The following is a 20,068-nucleotide window of genomic DNA, read 5'->3' on the forward strand; positions in this document are numbered from 1 at the left end:
AAAAAGCTCTGCCAGCGTTGTCAATCAAGCGAGTTACATGTTAACACCTGACACCTGAGTTAGAGTCACTTCAGTTGGAGTTGATTTCCAGATTTTGTGACTTGTATGTTAGGCTAAAGACAGAATGCACTTATCACAAAACAATGAATGTTAATTATCACATTAGTGAAAGAAAATAACATGATTTTAGGGTTAAAAATACACTTTAATGTGTCAAAGTAACACAATGCATGTTAAAAATTAACACTCACAGTGAAAGGGAATAACATGATTTAAGTGTTGAAAATACACTTTGTGTCATAAAATAACACAATGTATGTTAAAAATGAACACTCAAAGTGAAAAGGAATAACACAATTTCGAGTTAAAAGTGCACTTATGTGGTGTCATAAAACAACACCAAGGGTGTCAAATATTAAACACTATTAAAGAGTAATCAAGAGTAAGAGTAAAAAAAAGTGTAATTTTAACTCAGAATCCATGAGAATTATATAAACTCAGAAAAAGTGTTAAATTTAACACTCTGTGAGTTGAATGAACACCCCGATTTTGCTGTGTAAAGGCCATCAGAGTTCCCAAACAGAGTGAACAGCCTGTACTCATTTTAGAAGCTCTTTACAACCTTCTACGACGTGTTTTCGTTGGTTTGGTTTGACTCAACTTGAAAGGAAACACTGGGCCTCATGAGAGAACCACCACAAACAGCTAAAAGATGTTTTCATTTTGTGTTGATATTGGCGCCACCTGTGGACAAAAGAGGTAGTTTTTCCATGAGCACCAACGCCTGTCATAAAGATCTTGATCTGGCTGGTGCGTGCAAAAGTTTTAGCCAGTGTTGGAGTTGGCCAGTGTAACTGATAAATACATGTTGACAGAATACAATTAAAATGATTCAACTATCTGATTTTGCTTTACTGTTTTGTAGAGTTAGGCCGATTGCTAGTTTGTTAAGTCCGGTGCACAGGCTTGAACTAGTCTGATTTTTTGCAAATTGGCCAAACTGGCATCGGTTACTATGACACGTTTTGGCAAACTACAACTAAAAAGTAGCTGACATCAACAACCTGTGCCGACAGGGTCATTGTGCTAAATTCAATTTATATTTCGTTAGTAATAACCAATAAGATAAAGATAAACATAACATTGTTTGTTAATAACTGAATTAACTGAGCCGTGACCGTCTGACAGGACCAGCACAATTTACTAATGAATGGATGACGACAACATAACGGAGATTAAATATAATAAGAGGTGGGAGGGGGGGAAGATGCACATGGAAAAAGTTGTGTTTGTTTACTTGATAGTTCATAAACCTTTTGGGATGTTAGCTGCAAAGAAAACTCTTATTTAGCAGTTGCTAGTGGTTGGCAAACCAGCTTAGAATCTGTTACCACCACCGAGTGGACTGAAGACGCTACACTCTTATTCATGAACTCTCTCAGTCTCATTATGTTTCACTTGGAAGTGGCTGCTGACTCAAAGGTGACACCTAGTGGTTAATTTCGAGACTGGTCTCCATCAAAAACAACCCTGTTCATACTGGCAGCAAAATACACTATCCTCCGCCACCCTCTAGCGGCTGTAGTAATTATGAATGATGCGATGTAGAGTTTAATTGGCAGAAGTTGCACTCCAGTTAGGGAGGTGGATGGGTCAAACAGACTTTCACCTAGCAGAACGTTGTTGGTGTCCCATGTGAAACCAAAGTGCAGCATGTGATTCAAACATCTCTTAACTTCCTGCATCACGTTTTTACTGAACTATGTCACTTCCAGTAGTCACGTCATTTATTTCCTGTTTAAACTGTCTTTTAGAGCCTAACCGGGAACTGTTGGCCATGTTGTCTGGAGCTTTACAGGACCAACCAGTCAACAAACATGAATGGTCAGAAGATAAGATAGTTTTGGCTGATATCTACTTCACTTTCAGCATTTAAATCATTTATTTACTGTTTAAACTGTCTTTTAGAGCCTATAGACGAACGGTCTGTTCTGTCGTCTAGGTTGGAGATCTTGTTGTTGATTTCAGTACACTGGTCTGGTCCAGTGTTTTATATAAAACTGGTTTGAAAATGTGCTCCAGTGGCCCAGTCCTGCTGTTCTGAGACATCTTCCCCTTTAAATATATCTGGTTGTATTTGACTTAAACTAATGAGCATGAGTATGTAATCTACTGGATTGCATTTCAAAGTGATGAACTACTTTGTTTTTTAGGTATTTTTTTTATCCGGAAGCAGACATGGCCTTTTGTGGTGATTTTTTCTGACTTTTTCTTTTAGTACATATGGTCTGAGTTTTCAGAGAATTTACCACAACAAAAGATTTCATCCACATCGCCCACCCGTAATGCAACTGAGCCCTGGTCACAGGTGAGATGCCGCTCTCCATGAAAAGACGTTCCAGCTTTGTAATCTATCTAACAGGCCAGCTGGAGGTGATAAATGGGGTAAAAAAAAGACACATTCACACTCACAGAGATGCATTCACGCCTCTTCCTGCCTGTTTTCAATCAGCCTTAACTTCAACTGCAGATCTTTAGCCTTTTGACTGAGCCTACGTACCATTTCAGCCATAACATCCAGAGGAGAAAAGCTCTCAGAGGGAGGAGGTTCCACTGATGCACCCCGGCTCCCTGAGTGGGGAGGAGAGAAGAGAAGAGAGGGGAGGGAGGAGACAGAGATGTCTACAGTAAATTAAATCACTGGAGCCTTCAACATGCTGCTACGTTGAAATATCATCAGCTTTAATATTTGATATTGAACAGTAAGAAGTACAGACCTCCAACACCACAAAAGATACGAAGAAATGCATTTCTGCTGCAGCCTACATGCTTTAACATGTCAGAATATGGACATATATATATATGTATAGTTTGTCTTATCTGTGAGTGTTTGTTACATGCAAACCTCATTTATGATTATGTAACATGTTAAACACAAAGCATCAGCATTAATCACATCAAGCCATCCACCCACAACAGTTCTCCTCCCCACTTCTCTCCCTGCAGAGAGAGAAAAAAGAAAGAATCGTGGGTAGGAGAGGGGGTTATCTATTGTGATTTATATTGTGTGATGCTTCCTGCTACAAGAGGAAATTCCCCAAAGCAAGTCATTTAAATAACATGTGTTTTCACTGAAGCTGTAATCTATGTGAACGACAGATTAAAGGTTTCAGTTAGTGGTTCGGTTTCTGTTTTACACTTTTCAAAACGGAATTATAAGATACAATAACCTGCAGCACAATATTTCCACTATATGATGAAGTATACAGAGGTTCTGACCTAGAATTAGAGCTAATGCATAATTTATGACCTTTCTTAACAATAACTGCATTCAAGATTTATGTTGAATAGAAGCTGATTACACAGTAATCTTGCTGTTGATGCAGCTGCCTGCACACAGTCCACCCTCTGCGGAGAGGAGGAGAGGAGAGGAGAGGAGAGGAGAGGAGAGGAGAGGAGAGGAGAGGAGAGGAGAGGAGAGGAGAGGAGAGGAGAGGAGAGGAGAGGAGGCAGGAACAGCTGAAGATCAAAGATGGGATAAAAATCAGCATCCTGCTCTTTTCACAGTAATCCTTTAAAAGTTCAGGCACCAAAATACAGAATGCATCACTGAGTTACATGTATATAGTATATACATACTGTATGCATATCAGGTTCACACTGGAAGTGAAACAGCAGGAGCTGAATGATGAAACACTGAGGAGCAAAATGAAAACAGACAGCAAATATTGATTTGATTTAGATTTTTCTTCTGTTCACTCACTTTGCATTTTGTTAAGTGATACAAATAAACTATAACGTTTCTAATTTTGAGTGCATTCCTGTTTTATAGCATTTTTTTACACCTTATGCACACAAACTGTTGCACAGGACTGTTTATATAAACATAACTAAGTTTTTCGTTAGTGTGTTAATCACAAGTTTCAGTAACAGCACCAGTCAAACGTTTGAATTCTATATATTGTTAACCTGTAACCTCCTAACCCTCCTCTCTGCAAGTCTTTATTGTGTCTTTGTTAAGTAAGTAAAAAAAGGAAAGTGATACATTTGTGTAGAGTTAGCTCTGCACTACATTACACCAGATTAAAAACTATTCAATGATTTGTAAGTTAGAGTTCAGCAGCTACAGTATGTGTGAGTTCAGTGTGAACAGTGTGGGAGTTCATAAGTTAGTGCACCCTGCAGGTAAACTGGCCTGCAGCCAATCAGAGCGCAGTGAGCTGTTAATGTCAGGAGGCTCAGCAGCACCAACTTCATTCATTATTTAAATCCTTTTAATGTAATATTGTGATCTTATAGCAGCCTTATTAACCTAAAGGCTTCTGCACAGAAACAGGAAGCTGTTGCACACAGATTTCGAATATATAAAGTGAAATCACTGGAAACAAAACAGCGACGTGAATAAAACATCAGGCTGCAGAGAGAAGAAGGCGGAATAATGACAACATTAGTTATTATACTGAATCTATAAGTTACTGTCTGTCCTGACACACAAAGAGCAACCTCCACAGGGTCGACAACATATAGAAACATTATAGAAACGGATGGAAACATGCAGCGAGGTGTTGGCCTGATGATGTAATGTAATGAGAAATGATGTAATGGAGATGCTGTTTGTGGAAACAGATGCTGCTGCTGAATTTTTTAGTGTTGTGAGCAACAAAAATGTAATTTTATCTCCATTGTATCTAATGAAGACAAATCTCAGAGAGATAAACTAAAAACCAGAAAAATACAACTATCTGCATTCCTGAATAAATCAGAACACACATGCTTTTATAATTTGTCCAAGCAACCATTAAAAATATACTCAACATGTTCAATAATTCACATTACACTGCATTTATAAAGCGATTCTCTTCACTTTTCAGTACCAGTTTCCTGCAGGACGAGTGGAGCTTTCTTTGACAAAAACGGTCATCAGTAGTCGTGTTTCCATTATAGTTCAAGCGAGCGTAAAAACTTTTATGCGTATTTTCAAAAATGTTTTCAAATTTCAGTGTTTCCATCAAGCTTTTCTCACGAGAAGCTCTAGAATTTGCAGAGAAACTAGTTGATGGAAACACGACTACTGCCCCCACCGCAATTTTATTTTGTAGGGTAATCTCATGTTATTTCAGTTCACATTATATTTAAAATCTGAGTTTTTGCACACATGCACAGTGAGAAATAGCCTCTGAGCGGCCAACGGACTAAACCCAAGGCATCATTGGTTGCTTATGGACATCTGGCAACAACAACAGCGGTTTTCAACATGAAATAAGAGTTCAGTGTTGGATTTATCATTATGGATTTAGTTGAAAAAGACTCCAAGACACTGCAGTTACAGGCTGGATTCAAACTTCTACGATCGATCAGAACTCTCATTGGATCAGCGGTACCATGAGCTTGCTTAATTTTTTCAGAAGTTGGGAAATAACAGAAGACATTTGGTTTTGAGAAGCTGCAGCATTTTATAGTAATAGACTATATACATTACCTGTATTTTACATAAACTTACTGCTAAACATTTCCTGACTCTTTAACGCTCACATAGTCTCAGTCATTATATAGGTTTAGGTACAAGTTCATCAAATAGGACAAACACATACAAATTACCGGCTTCAGCTTTTAATGTGTGACTTCTCAAAGGCTTTTGAACTCAAGAAAATTTTTGTTTTAATTATAATTTATATTTACAGCACTCATTCAGCTTTTTTTCCACTACGAGACATGAGAAGAAAATATGTTGCTGTTATGCGACAGCTTTTTTATAATTATCTTTTAGTGAGAATCTCATATTTTATGACCTCAGTGTTGTGCCAGTTTTTCCTGCAGAATCAATCAGAAATTCAAGTATGACAAGACATCCTGATGTGAAAATATGAAATGACAGACAGATTCATGTGTTTTCTCAGGTGAGTCCATCTGTTCCAAGTTTGATTCATCAAAACCAATAAAATAAATGAAAAGTTATTGACGAAAAATTCAATAGATAACTTACTGATTTCTTGGATATCTATATCTTCAGTGCAGATGTTTCACACACACACACACACACACACACACACACACACACACACACACACACACACAGGTTTAAAACTTAAATGTGTTTGAAAATATGTATTATACTGTATGTCCAAAGTTCATGTAAACAGAACTTTATTTTTGGTTATTTTTGCAGTAAACACTGTGAACAAAGCAGCTCCACACCAAACAAGTCACAGCCAAACAACATTAGCATTCTTCACTAATTAGAGTGAAAATCTTTTAAATAATGCAGATGTGACGGAGAGGCTGGTTATTAGAGAGCCGTCCTCTGCTCTCATCCCCTTTCTGCTCTTTATTTTCTCTCAGTTTAAGAACAAGTAATTCTACTGTATGACTCTCTACTGAAGGATGTGTAGTGAGCTCATTAACGGAGCAGGTTTGTCGTACAGGCGAGTGGCTCGAGTGGCCCTGACAAGTCCCTGTTTACTGTGTGAATGCTGCTGGCCTTTCTCTCAGGAGAGGAGATGAACACGCAGCTTTCAAAGTTCAGTGTCATTCTCAGAATCAGCAAAACTGTCAGACAAAATAAATATACTAACACTGTTATATTATGTAATGTTTTTCATCAACTGAAAATATGCTAATATGCTAAATATTATAATAAGCATAAAACGCCAATTAACAGAGTTTAACCTTTAAGAGAGGGACCTTCAGGTCAGGTTACAGCTCCTTCAGTCAGTTGGTATTTTTTTGGTATATTGATGTGACTGTTGATCTTTTTGGTTGTTTGATGTAGTTTTGGTTTTACGATATTATTACTTGAACATGTTTGTTTTCGTAAATATATAAATTAAATCAAATTAAAACTATTTCCACAAGTTGTCAAAGCAGAACTGCAGAAAGTAAGATTGAAAGTAACGTACAACAACAATTCTAAAAAAGGTTGAACGCTGTGTAGAATGTAAATAAAAAAGGGAATACATCAAACTCAGAATAAGTGTGTACATTTACAAAAACAAAAATTTCCCAGTCTGAGCATAAACTATCTTGTCTTTGTACTAAATTTAGTTGAATGTAGATCACAAAGGATTTGCAAAGCTTCAGTTTTTTATAACATTCACAGCGTGCTGACTTTTTTGGAATCAGATTTGTACAAGTTTTAGCATTATCCCATGAAGTTGGGGGTCGAAATTGCAGCAGTGAAGGAAACCTTCTAGTCTCTTTTTAAACTGAGTGCAATATTTCATGTACATACCTCGTCTCTATTCACTAATGTCGCTTAAAGTGCAATATTCAAATTAACTGCTGCTATTCTGCAATGTGCAAACTCATGTACATACAATGTATATTGTTTATATCCCACAGTGTCACTTTTTACTTAATATTTATACATATATATATATTTATAAACATAAATACAGTATATTCAGCACTTAGCATTTATACACAGACAACCACTTAATTGTGAGCCAGTGCAACAAAATTTCCTTCTCAAGTGCACCGTTGTATAATTTGCTGAATGGCAATAAAAGGAGGTCTCTCTCTCTAAAAAAAAAAAAGTCTCTCTCAAGACAGACTCACCATCTTAGTTTCTTGGAGCCAGAAGTGACCATATTTGGTGAAGAGGGTGGAGCCAATAATCAGCAAATGAACCAAACACTGAAAAATATGTAAAATATGTTTTTTATGTATGTTCAGACGACCAAAATGTTAATATTAACATTGATAAACTGTAGTAACAATGGGTGAATCACAAGGCAGCTCTGCCCTAAACCCTCCCCTGCTTTATCGTCTGTTTGACTCTAAATGGATCATAAATTACTAAATGAACACCATGCTGTGTTGAAGAAGACTTTAAACTAACGATTGAGACCATAAAGTCATTATGAGAATGTTTACTGAGGTCACAAATCAAGTCAGAAGTACTTTTCTCATACGTCCGAAATCGCAAACTAAACTACTCATGACTTAAAACTACATACTCAATATGTGCACTATCATAAAACATCCTTCTGAGTAAATAAACAATGTGATACAGGACGCAAAGACCTGTAATTACCAGTTCACTTCCTGAGAGCCACTTCACCAAAATAAAACATCAGAATCACACACACAGATGAAGCTTTGAGAAATTAAATGAAAAGCAGTGTCAGACTGAAAAAGGCAACAAAAACTAAACAAAAATAATGTGAAATAAATGAGTTATGCCATTGTCTATGATGTATCTTATTATCCAGTGTTTGCAAACTGTAATATTTCACTGGAAACAGTCTGGAATTCATTTATTATTCGTTTCATACATACTAATCCTGTTTTAGGGCACTAAATATCACGTTGTGTGGACTTTCAGACACAACAGTCAGTCAGACTTCTTCCTGCAGCTTGTAGAGTCGCCCCCTGCTGGCCGTCCTGCTGAGATAACCATAATAACCTTCAGACGTGTCAAAGCTGCTCCACAGGCCCTGAAGACATTAAACTCTGATTTGTCGACAGTCAAACTCCTCCTGATGATCTTTGTGTGTAAAAATGAGAGAAACAGTAACTGTCTCAGCAGCAGGGACACCCACAGCGCCTTGACAAAAGAAAGTGTGCCCACTACTTGCAGATCTCTGCTTTGTTTCTCTATAAAAAAACACACAATCAACATGACAGAGCTGTTTGAGTGACAGCAGAAACATTGCAGCAGTGAGCGACAAAAGATGAAGCAAAGTCAGTGTAGAAAAGACAAAAGCAGCATGTTGGAGCCGCCCAGTTTACTACTGAATCACCAGCTCTGCAGGAGGACGCCAAATGGGCTTCCCGGTAATGGAGCTCATGATATAGTGGGTATCCATGGTGACGGCATAGCCAATCCTGTGCTCCGGAGCGTTTTGTGTGGAGACGTATTTATAATCAAACTAGGATTTCACGGTTTTGTGACCTTGGTGTCCTGTGTGCCAGCCTGGAGCCGTGTGATTGGTGGAGCTTCAGGGGAAAACGGAGCATGCAGGAGATGCATCTAGAGGCAGGACCTTCACAGTGACACACACACACACACACACACACACACACACACACACACACCAGCTGATGAGCCCTCAGTGACCAAAGCAACAGTCTGATTTCCATCAATAAGTCATAGTAAACAGTTGTATTTGCAGCGTGCAGGAGAAGTTCACACAGCTCAACTCTGCACATCGCACTCGTTGCATAACTCTCAAATCAAAAATGAAAAAGCTTTATTAATATTCATGGTGAACATGTAGGATTGTAAAAAGCGACAGTTCTGCATCACATTAACCTGTCAAATGTTTCACTGGGGAGCTTGAAAAATTCATATAATGTAGATTTATTTTATTTAATAATGACAATGAGGAGTGACCTGAAGAAAACTAATTTTAAATATTTAGCGGACATGCATTTCCTTTTATCAGACCTCATTTTTGATTCAAATTATGGCCACGAAAGTATATTACATAAAGCGTCAACCAACATTAGAGTTCAGTGTTGTCGTGTCTGATTACAACTCTTCTTTATAGAACAATATAATGTGATGAGTTCTCTCAGCCCAGTTAGTTTAATAACTCCAAAATGCCCCGAGGTAGCCAATCATCGGCGTTCTGTGCATGCTTTAAAAGCAACAAGTTCTTCAATACATACGGCAGATTTGATGTCTCGCGTTTCAAGGGCACATACTATGTACGTATTGCGGCTCGCGGTACAGCGGGTGCGTGGTTGAATAATGTCTGCAGTTTCAGTGGATTTATGTTATAAAACCACTGACCTAGGTTAAGGTCAAAAAACTTCTGGTAAGGCGTTAAAAAAGACACTTTAAACAGTAAATAAATGTATGTAAATGCCGGAAGTGAAGTAGTTATGAGGGTCACGTGACTGCAGCAAGAGTGTAACTGCAGTTACATTCAACTTAACTTGAACTCAAGTTTACTTAAGTTAAAAACAGTTTACTTTTGTTTTCATACGGGATGTGAACTCCGCTCTCCTCCTGGTGAAAGTCCACCATTTGATCGACCCATCCACCACCCCAACCTCCTACCAAAGGCTACTACGTTGCAGCTGTCGGTGAAATACGCCAATATGGCTTGTTTTCCGCTGCCTGTACACACAACCTATATTGACCTTTTGGACGGGAGAACAGGCTGCTTAAAAGTAACAATTCTGATTTATCGACGGTGCACGGACGATTTTGGAAGTCCAACCAAAGGGCTATTACTTTTTCACCCTAAATCAAGTTTGAATGAATCCAAAGTAAAGAGAAATGGTTCACACTAATTCAAAATTTGGGTGAAGAAAAAGAAGATAAAAGAAATCCTTTAATTCATAACTTTTAATAAAGCCCCTGTAGTGGGTTTGTTTCCATGTGATTTGATCAGTTGAGGTGACGATCGTGCTGACGATATCATCGTCCATCGTGATGTACAAAGACTAAAATGAAGCACTTGAATTAGAATTTTTTTTTAAATCGCAATGCTTAAGTAAATCAATCGTCCCTAATGCTCTTAACTGCAGAGTCAGGCGGTCATTTTCTATGGGTTTAACACTAACAACCCTATTACTTTACATGCAGTAAGCGAGCGCTTGTTAATGTACAAATATTGATTTTCTCAGCTTTTAGAGGGAAGGAATCAATGAGCAGTAAGTCAGCATACATCCAGCATGTAAGAACCGTTTTAAAACAGACTTCCAAACATATTCTTTAATGACCCGACTGATCCAGCCTCCTGCATCCTCAGCTCTCTGCACACTGATTTTCCATTTCCCTCAGAGAGATAAAACTCAGCAGGTAAAGGCCGCCTCAGGTAAGAAGCTCAATTCCTAAAGCCAGCCTCCGTCCTCTGCTGCACCGCCCGACCTCACAGATCCCAGTCTGAGGCGGCGGTGGGCCTGCTGGGGGCTCCCCGCCATCACTAAAGATCAGCTTCTCTCCCAGCAGACGAGAGTCCCAGCAGGAGACCACAGACAGGAGGGGAGAGGTACAGTAGAAGAGAGGGAGAGGAGGGAGCGGAAGGAAGTGGCAGAGAGATGATGAGAAAGTTTGGAGGCACAACAGATTGTTCTCCTCCTCCCTCTGTTTCTCTCTCTCTCTCTCTCTCTCTCTCTCTCTCTCTCTCTCTCTCTCTCTCTCTCTCTCTCTCGCTCTCCGTCAGAGTTCTTCAGCATCTTTACCTCTTCATCTCTCTCTGTGTTCGAGCCTTCAGGGCTGATGGAGCGATTGGACTCACATGTCCCTAAGTTTGACTTTGATCGTGCTAATAACAAAACTCTCTCTCTCTCTCTTTCTCTCTCTCTCTCACACACACTTCCTGTGGCCCCTCCCCGGGCCCCGTGTCAGCGCAGAGATAAATGAGGGCAGGAAACGGGCCGAGCTCTCTGGAGGTTTAAGGGTGAGTTTGTAGTGGCTGTGGCGACGGCAGAACTCAGCTTTTCCATTTTCTTTCCCGTCTGATATTCTAACATTTATCTTTGTTATGGGTTAAGGTGGAGGCGGACTTTTATTGGACGGTTCCTACATTTCCCAGAATGCCTCCCTGCCCCCCGGCATGATCTTATCTGCTTTCATTTCAAAAGGACAGCATAGGGGAATTAGCAAATTAACAAAGCTCATGAATGAATTGAGTCAGAGTGACGACACATCCTGTTGTTGTGTCTCGCACGAAGGATGTCGACAGAGAGATCAGAGTGTGTGTGTGTTAATGAAGGGAAAGTTACTGAGGTGAGAGAAAGATGGTGAGAAACACGTCACATCTCGTCCAGTCAGCGTTGACTTTTGAAAATATTGAACAATAGCCTGAATCTTTTCCCAACCTCAAACAAACATAAAATGCAGGAATTTCCTTACAAACAATGCAAAGACTCGTAATAATAAATCTCTCTTAACCATCATTTATGACCCACTAGAAGTGTGTTTTTGTGTCTGTTTCTGCAGAGTCGGCACATCTTTGGGCTTCAGCAAAGAGCCTTTGGGCCCTGTGTGTGTGTGTGTGTGTGTGTGTGTGTGTGTGTGTGTGTGTGTGTGTGTGTGTGTGTAACCTCCAGCCAATTACAGTGTGCAGTGTGTGCAGCTCATTCCCCGGTGGTCAAACACTGCCGCTCTGCCACGCCCCTCAGTCTTTGTCTGATACTGAGGCAGCAGAGCCTCCAGCATCTGATTGATACAAAGCTGCGTTATTTGACAACCTGGGATGAAAAATGAGTTTTTAAATCATGTGTTTTTATCAGCTTCAGTGTTTCCTCTGCTCCTCTCCTCTCTGTGTCAGTTTAGGCCCAGGGGTGAAACACTCAGGAGTGTGTGTGTTTGGTCAGGAGTCTAATGAGTCTAAATTCCAACAGTGCAACAAAAAACACAGAAACACAAGCAGCCAGAGCTCAACAATCAGTTCTCAAAGTGCCTCCACATCCATCACATTACCTACATTTGTTCAGCTATCCACTGGATTAAAATAAACATCTCTACAAATTGTTGGGCATCCACAGCACTTTTAGTGGGTTTAAGTCCGGATTTTTTTTAAAGATACAACTGTTAAAGAGGTATTGGGATCACAACATCCAATTGCATTAATCACCTGGCATTAAAATAAGCCTTAAATATCAGGCAACATCATGATATTTACTGGTTTTCTTTCTGTTTAGAAATTCAATTCTGCAGAGCATGTATTAATAAGCTCAGCATACGACAAGACCTGTGTCAAGACTGACCACTCGAGTGGGATTTCAGCTATGACAGGTTGATCAATTACAGTCATGGAAAAAAAATTAGACCCTTGTTTTTTTTCAATTTCTTGTTCATTTTAATGCCTGGTACAAATAAACGTACATTTGTTTGGACAAATATAATGATAACAACAAAAATAGCTCATAAGAGTTTAATTTAAGAGCTGTTATCTAGACATTTTCCATGGTTTTCTTGATAATGATTTTCAAGAAAATCAAGAAAAACATAGAAAATGCCTAGATTAGATATTAGATTTTGTCCAATTAAATGTACCTTTAGTTGTACAAGGCATTAAAATGAATAAGAAATTGAAGAAAACAATTTTTTCCATGACTGTAGGCTGACAATGTATTATGTATGTCGACAACTTTACCATGTAAGCACAATGTTAAGCAACCTCCAACGTACCAGAATAACTTGCACCATGCCACGACGAGTATATAAGATGTTTCAGTCTCTATAAGCTTTTCATTCATTCTGCTGCATGACAGATGGATCCTACTCCACTTCTTCTACCACCTCCTCATTTCAACCACATCTAGAAAAACACATCATATCACTTTCTGTAGACGTCATGTCTCCAACTGCATAACTGAACTGACCAACGACCAGACGTAGACAGTAAGAAAAGAGTTTGCATCACGGACAGATCACCACAGTGACAAGCAGGAAAATGTTGCTGCCCAAACTTCAAAACGTCCAAACAGAAACTGTCAAACACTGAGATCCAGTGTCTTCGAGAAGTGAAACAAATTGGAAGTGAAGAAAAGAAAACAGCTGAGGAATTAGTCCCCCGACCCCTGACCTCATTCAGATTCCCGTCAGCGGCACAGAAAAGCGTTTCCACTTCAGTGAGCCGAGCGGTTCAGCTGAGCATGAACCTCTGCAGCGTCCAGTGAACACACAGGCTGGGGGAGGAAACGCACTGCCATCCAAATTCATATTCCTGGAAAATCTTTTTGGTGGAGAGAGAAAAGTGTGGCGTGATGCATGATACTGTAAGAGTGAGAGGAGGCAGCAGGTGCAGGTGTAAAACCGTCAAGCATTAATTAAACATCTCGAGGTAAACGAGATATCCACCCACCTATATGCTTACACCTGACATTTAGGTAAATGAGCCAGCAGTAAATGCCATCCTCAGCTGCTCACAGGAGGCTGCGGCTCAAATGATATGCTTTGATCAGACGCCTCAGTCACCAGGTCCACGCTATTTCTGACAGAGAGAAGAAACCTCTGTGCCACCTTCTGCATTTCTCTGCATCACATTTTGTATTCTTTCAGCCTTTATTTGAGTTTAAAACAAAGTTATCGCACTTCATGGCACATTACAGTTTTCTATTCTGATAATTTTCTTTATAGAAAGACATGTTAGAGTTTCTTCCTAGAATCATTTCCAAAAAGAGCTTCTTCTTCTTCTTCTTCTTCTTCTTCTTCTTCTTCTTCTTCTTCTTCTTCTTCTTCTTCTTCTTCTTCTTCTTCTTCTTCTTCTTCTTCTTCTTCTTCTTCTTCTTCTTCTTCTTCTTCTTCTTCTTCTTCTTCTTCTTCTTCTTCTTCTTCTTCTTCTTCTTCTTCTTAAAGTCCATTACTTTTAGTTGGTTTTATATTTCTGGTTTCAGTGCAGAAATTTAAGCAGACCAAATAAAACAAAACATTTGCAGAGGGGCGTGTACGAAGGTGGAGGGCTGGAAAACTCCTCGCACTTTTATTTCTTATTGGTTGGAAGGTTGCCGGTGAAAAATGTAAACACAGATGTGGGAGCCAAGTTACATTTATGGAATTACAAGTAAATAAATAACAACGATTTCAGTGTGTTTTTATGCTGCGTTAAAATGTGTTAAAGTCAGATAAACATAATTAGATGTAATTCATTTTCATGTAGGAATAATATTTGTAAAAAGAGGGGTTTTTTGTACCTTTTGTTATGAGCAGTATTACTGTGACTTTAAGAGGAGGTTTTTGGAGTAAGTTCCATTAGTTGAGGCTCACCGAAAGACCAAAATACATGGTGTCCTTACCGTGGCTATAGTTATTGTTTGTTATAGTCAACGTGGAGAGAAACGGTCAGAAGCAGAGCCTTGATGCTCCAACCACCATCTGATCTACCACCAAGGAAATATTCAGTTATTCTGAGCAACATGTTGATCATTCTGCAGTGGCAAATTAGCAGTTTCGTTCATTGCCTTTAATCAGGTTACATTCTGATGCAATCGAACTGCACCATAGACCTCACAGAAGAGGTCTATGGTGCAGTTCAATTGCACCAGAATGTAACCTGATTAAACCAGATCTTCTCACAGAAGATCTGGGACCAAACCAGAGTACGATTGGAGCGTTGACAAGAGAGATAGATTAGATTTAGATTAGATTTATATCAACTTCTGGTGCTGAACTCATCAGTTGATCAGTCAATTGAAAATGAAGATGAATGCTTGATAATCACTTCATCATTTCAGACTCTTATTAATAAAACATGCAGAATGTGCTGCTTCCATGCTCCCAAATAGGAGAATTTGCCTGTCTGATAACATTGTAAATGCTTCAAACAAGCATCTGAAGACACATCTTTGATTCTGGGAGCTCATGATGGACATTTTTTCACAGTTTTTTTGGGACGAAAAGATTAATTGATTAATTTCCAAAGTAATTGAAAGCGCCACTGCTAATGAAAATATTCATGAGCTGCTGCCCGTGGGAATCCATCAGCCTCATCATTGTCATTATAAATAATCAGTTGAAGTGAAGCTGAAGTCTGAAGAGTCGAGACAGTCTAACAGAAAACTGACGAGACATTGACAACACAAAGAAACTGAAGAGAAATCCTCAGAAAATGTGTCATTGTGCGAACTAGACAAAGTTTCTTTCAGCGTCCAAATTAAGTTCTCAGTCTGACACAAAGCCAGCTGACTCAGCAAGTCAGACCCATAATGGAACAGGTGCTGTGCTCTTAATGTGGCAAGAACTCATTTATGTCACCAACACAGACTTTAAAAAAAAAAACAGAATGAGTCATTTTATAAACACACCTGAGCAGGAAGTCTGACGAAATGATCCAACACAACATGCTAATGAGAACACCATTTCACACAAAAACCAGCACAACAAAAAGCCTTTTTATGAATGAATGTAGAGAGAGGGAGGGGTCTGCAAGGTGAAACAAACCTGATGAAACAATGGTGCAAACAGAAACAGGAAGCTGTGCGTGTTTTCAGGGGCTGTTTTCCAAATCACACACAGTATAACCTAAAACTCAGTGTGTGGAATTTGTGCAAGAAACGTCCAAAAGTCAACCATGTTAGTAGATATTTCAGAGTATGAGACGAGAGCTTAACTGCCCAAAAACGCTCCACATTTCTTCAGACCGCAGACTGCAAGGCAGGCGGTTTGATTAATTAAGCATTAAATAATTACTATCAATGGTGAGTCATGTTAAGGAACAGTTAAGAGGAAAAAAAAGCAGCAGCTGCACATTTATAATGAGCTTTAGAAAATATTAAAACCTGCGGTGTGGAGCTTTTGGCTCCCCCCTCTGGCTGAGAGAGGAATTACACTGTCGACACATCGTTACACACCTGCAGGTGAGCTCGCTGCATCTCCCCACCCCAAGGGGCGCTCTCTTTAAGTTTTTCTGTCCTAGAGCTGTATCTCAATTCCAATGGATTTCCTTGCAAAATTTTGCTAAACGTTCATTGTTATATGGCAGGCGGCAACCTCACGGTCTGACTAGTGGAGCAAACAGGAAGTGCTTTTAGCCTGCAATCTTTCAAAATTTCAGCAGGGGGTGCCAACGTTGGTTGCAAAAGAACTCCGGTCCTATCTATCTCAATACAAACTAAGATGACTTCTCACCTGATTTATTACCTCAGAAAACCTTCTAGTGGCACCATTCTGGTCTCAGTCGCTAGTTTCGATTCTTCTTCAAGACAATCTGATGTTAATGTGTAAATAATGGTCCCATTTAGATGAAAATAGATGATGAATACAGGGTGTGATTTGATTGACAGGTGGCTGTCATCAGGATGGAAGCAGAACAATGCGTATCCACGGCAACATGGACATCTAAACACAACTTTGACCCTTTCATCCTGTTTTAACTTCATCACAGTTTATTTCAACATTTTGTTAATTTAAAAATGTCTTGTTCAGCATTCGGTCGGACTAAAAGACTCCAAGGAGTCACTGCTCACTTTCTCCGCTCAGTAACAAACATTTAGTTTTAGCATTAACAGTTTATTTGTAGACACACTCGTCCTGACTCCTCCACAGTCCAGATATGGTCTCTCCTGGTTTCAACAAACGCAGAACTCGATGCTTCAAACGGCAACAAACCAACAGGGGGCGTCACGCTAACTACATCCATTACTTATATACAGTCTGTGGCATATGCACTGGGCATGAACAGAGCACCATCTACTCTTGTTCAATAAAGAGCACAACAACAGAGGAACAGTTTGTAATAGTTATGAGACAGGAATTAAGTGTGTGAACTTATTGTCCTGTGAGCTAACGGGCAAACACGCTGACTAACTGACAAGACACAAGGAGCTCCATCAGACAGTTTTTTTTGATGGTGAGCAGGGTTTGAGTTTATTTATTCTTTACAACTATTTCTGTGATTATCACACGGACATCTAAGTGCAAGTGCATGGACCTGTTATCGCGACATTTAAACTATTATTTAAACCATTAATGCATCTCCCTCTCTATGTCAGATGGCTTCACCAGCCTTCAATTGTGTCGCTGAGAACTTTATAAACACTTCTGCTCTCAAACTCTTTATTGGACGAAATGACAAACCAACCAAAACCAAACCACCGCTCACTCCTCCTGACAACTAAAGTCAAGAGGAGTGAGCGGCTCAGTTCGGAGGAGGTAGAGGAGCTCCGAGACCTGTTCTGACTGACGAGTGTTGCATGCTACCAGCACGTCAGCTTCCTCAGCTACAGATGTTTCCAAAGAGCCCTGCATGTCGTCACTACATCACTACATCAGCTGCTTCAGCACTGCTGCACCTTCACACCAAACACCCTGCCACGCTGCTGTCAGAGAGCCAGAGATGAGCTTAGAGACTGAAACAAGATCCAAACCAGCACACAGAACTGCAGTTTTTCCTCATGTTTTTGGGAATTTCAGGATTCTAATAAAGCGACTTTATTAATAGTTAATGAGTGTAAAAACATAGACATCTATCTAAAACCCTGCAGTGAATGTTTCCCAATACAGCCGCATCTCTGTCATATGTCCCCTTGAAGAAAACATGATCAGGATCAGAGGAATAAAACAGATCTGAGGACATGATGTGAGTCACTGAGAACTGTGTTATAAAGAGACATGTTAAAGGTAGATAGCAGCGTCCTTCAGGAGATCGTTGTGTACTAATGGTTAATAAATCATTCAATGCTTCATCGATCACATATAATCCTCTCATTGAACTGTGGAGCTGCAGGCTGGATCTGTGATGGCGTTCATCCTGCAGCAGCTCATCAATAAACTGATTGACTTCTGGAAAATTGGTTGCAATTAATGATTATTTTCACTAACCATTTCCTCATTCAATCATCTCATACTTTAGTCTATAAGATGACAGAAAATCACAGAATGCTGGTCAGCACAGCAGAGTCCCAGCTGATGTTTAAGATGTCTCTTTTTGTAAATCTACTAATGGTTTCAGCTTCTAGAACAAAATCTATTTAATAACAATCAGTCAATGTACCTGCAGCTGTTGGCTCATCACAAAGTAAAAAACATTTGATCCTCCTTAATGACTTTATTGATATTTGGAACCACAGAACTGATGGTTTATTAGATTGTTTCAAAGCTTTCTCCATCCTGTCCTCCAGGAGTCAGAAATCATTTCACCCACACAAAACAATAGTGTAAGAAGTACTCAGATAAGTAAACGTATTGATACTACAGTGTAAAATATTCAAGTTAGGTCAATCATACTGCAGTAAAAGCACAAAGTATTAGCATTAAAATATACTCAAATACCGAAAGTAAAAGTATTCTAAAATCATATACATCACTGAATTATAGTTCGTTTGTGTTCTTTATACACTGCTGAATATCTTAACCTATAATAATATATCATAATATATTAGTTAAATTATAGCCTTTTTTATGTTAGGAATCTGAATGTGCAAAATAACTATTTTCATCTAACAAAACGTATCAGAAAAAATACTGTATTTGCTTCCAAAAGTAGCAGAGTAAAAGAAAAAAGTAGCAGAAGATCAAAATACTCAACTAAAGTACCTCAAAATGTTTACTTCAGCACAAAACTTGACTGAATATCGTTGCTAAAAAAAGTTCAGTAAAAAAAGTATTTTAAGAACATGAACTGCAGGTTTCTTTTCCAAATTAAAGTTTCTGTTATGAGAGTAAATTGCGGTTCAACTTTGCCCAAACTTTCCTCTTTCTCTTTATGAAATTATTCAGATTGAGAGACGTTTCTCTCTGCTGACACTTTGACCTGAGCAGCAGGAGAACACCACAGGTGGGAAGAATAACATTAACAACACCTGTCCTTTTTTATTATTTTTCAAATGTATCGATTTTCCAATATTAAGCAATAACAGCTCAATAAAATGCAGCAATTAATAAAGTTATTAGTGCCAACTGTGTTTGAAAAGTCAGAATGTGTGCTGTGAAATAAAGGTCAATTTAACTTTTGTTTCACATCTTTTCTTGCACATCTGTGAACCAGAACCAGAACGTAGTATAGTGAGACTCATTATGCATTACTAATTACTTTATTAATGACTTCTCTGTTAATGACCTGGCCGGCAGATACATTTTTGAGCACCTGGAGCTCATTTATAACAAAGAAAACCACTAATTAAGATGCAGTTATTTGATAGAAAATGTGCCTTATTATAAAGTGATGCAGATATTTAATTAGAGGTCAGTTTATCTTTATGCAACAAAGTGTTTTATATCTGCAGGGGGGGAGAACTACAACTCCACACAGAGGAATCAGAGTAGCATTTGTGGTTAAAGTCGGACTATAAACTCACTTTCAAGTCCCACTAAGAAGTCCATGCAGTATTAGTACGCGCTCTGCTGCAGGATTTGATGTTAAAAGTAACAAAAGGTCTCGTCTTACCTTGGACGTCGTCCTGGTTCCGGTTCTGTCAGACTGTGTTATTCCTTCGCCCTGCTCCTCTTCCTCTCCTCTTCCTCTCGGAGCTCCCTAACGCCGCTTCATGCCTCTGTGTCTCCGGCGCACCGCGGCCGGTGGAGCAGCTCTGTGCCGGGGGGGAAACTTCCAGTCAAAGTGCGGATGTGTGGCCGGAGGAGGAGGCGCGGTGACGGGCAGGATGAGAGCACCGGGGGCCGGACAGACACAGGCGCGTCCTGAACCTGATCTCCCGGAGAGAAACCCGACTG

General features: G+C 39.4%; 1 protein-coding gene across 1 annotated transcript in view; it reads right to left on the reverse strand.

Annotated features, from left to right (window-relative positions):
- LOC131983354 (SH3 and multiple ankyrin repeat domains protein 2-like) overlaps positions 1-19,793 on the reverse strand; it is a 270,915-nt gene extending 251,122 nt beyond the window's left edge. The window contains exons 1-2 of the mRNA XM_059348080.1: positions 19,785-19,793; positions 2,561-2,631 (exon numbers count right to left, since the gene is read on the reverse strand). Coding sequence (XP_059204063.1) covers positions 2,561-2,572 — 12 coding nt within the window. The 5' untranslated portion in view covers positions 2,573-2,631; positions 19,785-19,793. The remainder of the gene's footprint in view (positions 1-2,560; positions 2,632-19,784) is intronic.
- Positions 19,794-20,068: the final 275 nt, after the last annotated feature.

This window comes from Centropristis striata, chromosome 2, assembly GCF_030273125.1.
Source record: "Centropristis striata isolate RG_2023a ecotype Rhode Island chromosome 2, C.striata_1.0, whole genome shotgun sequence".
Lineage (NCBI taxonomy): Eukaryota > Metazoa > Chordata > Actinopteri > Perciformes > Serranidae > Centropristis > Centropristis striata.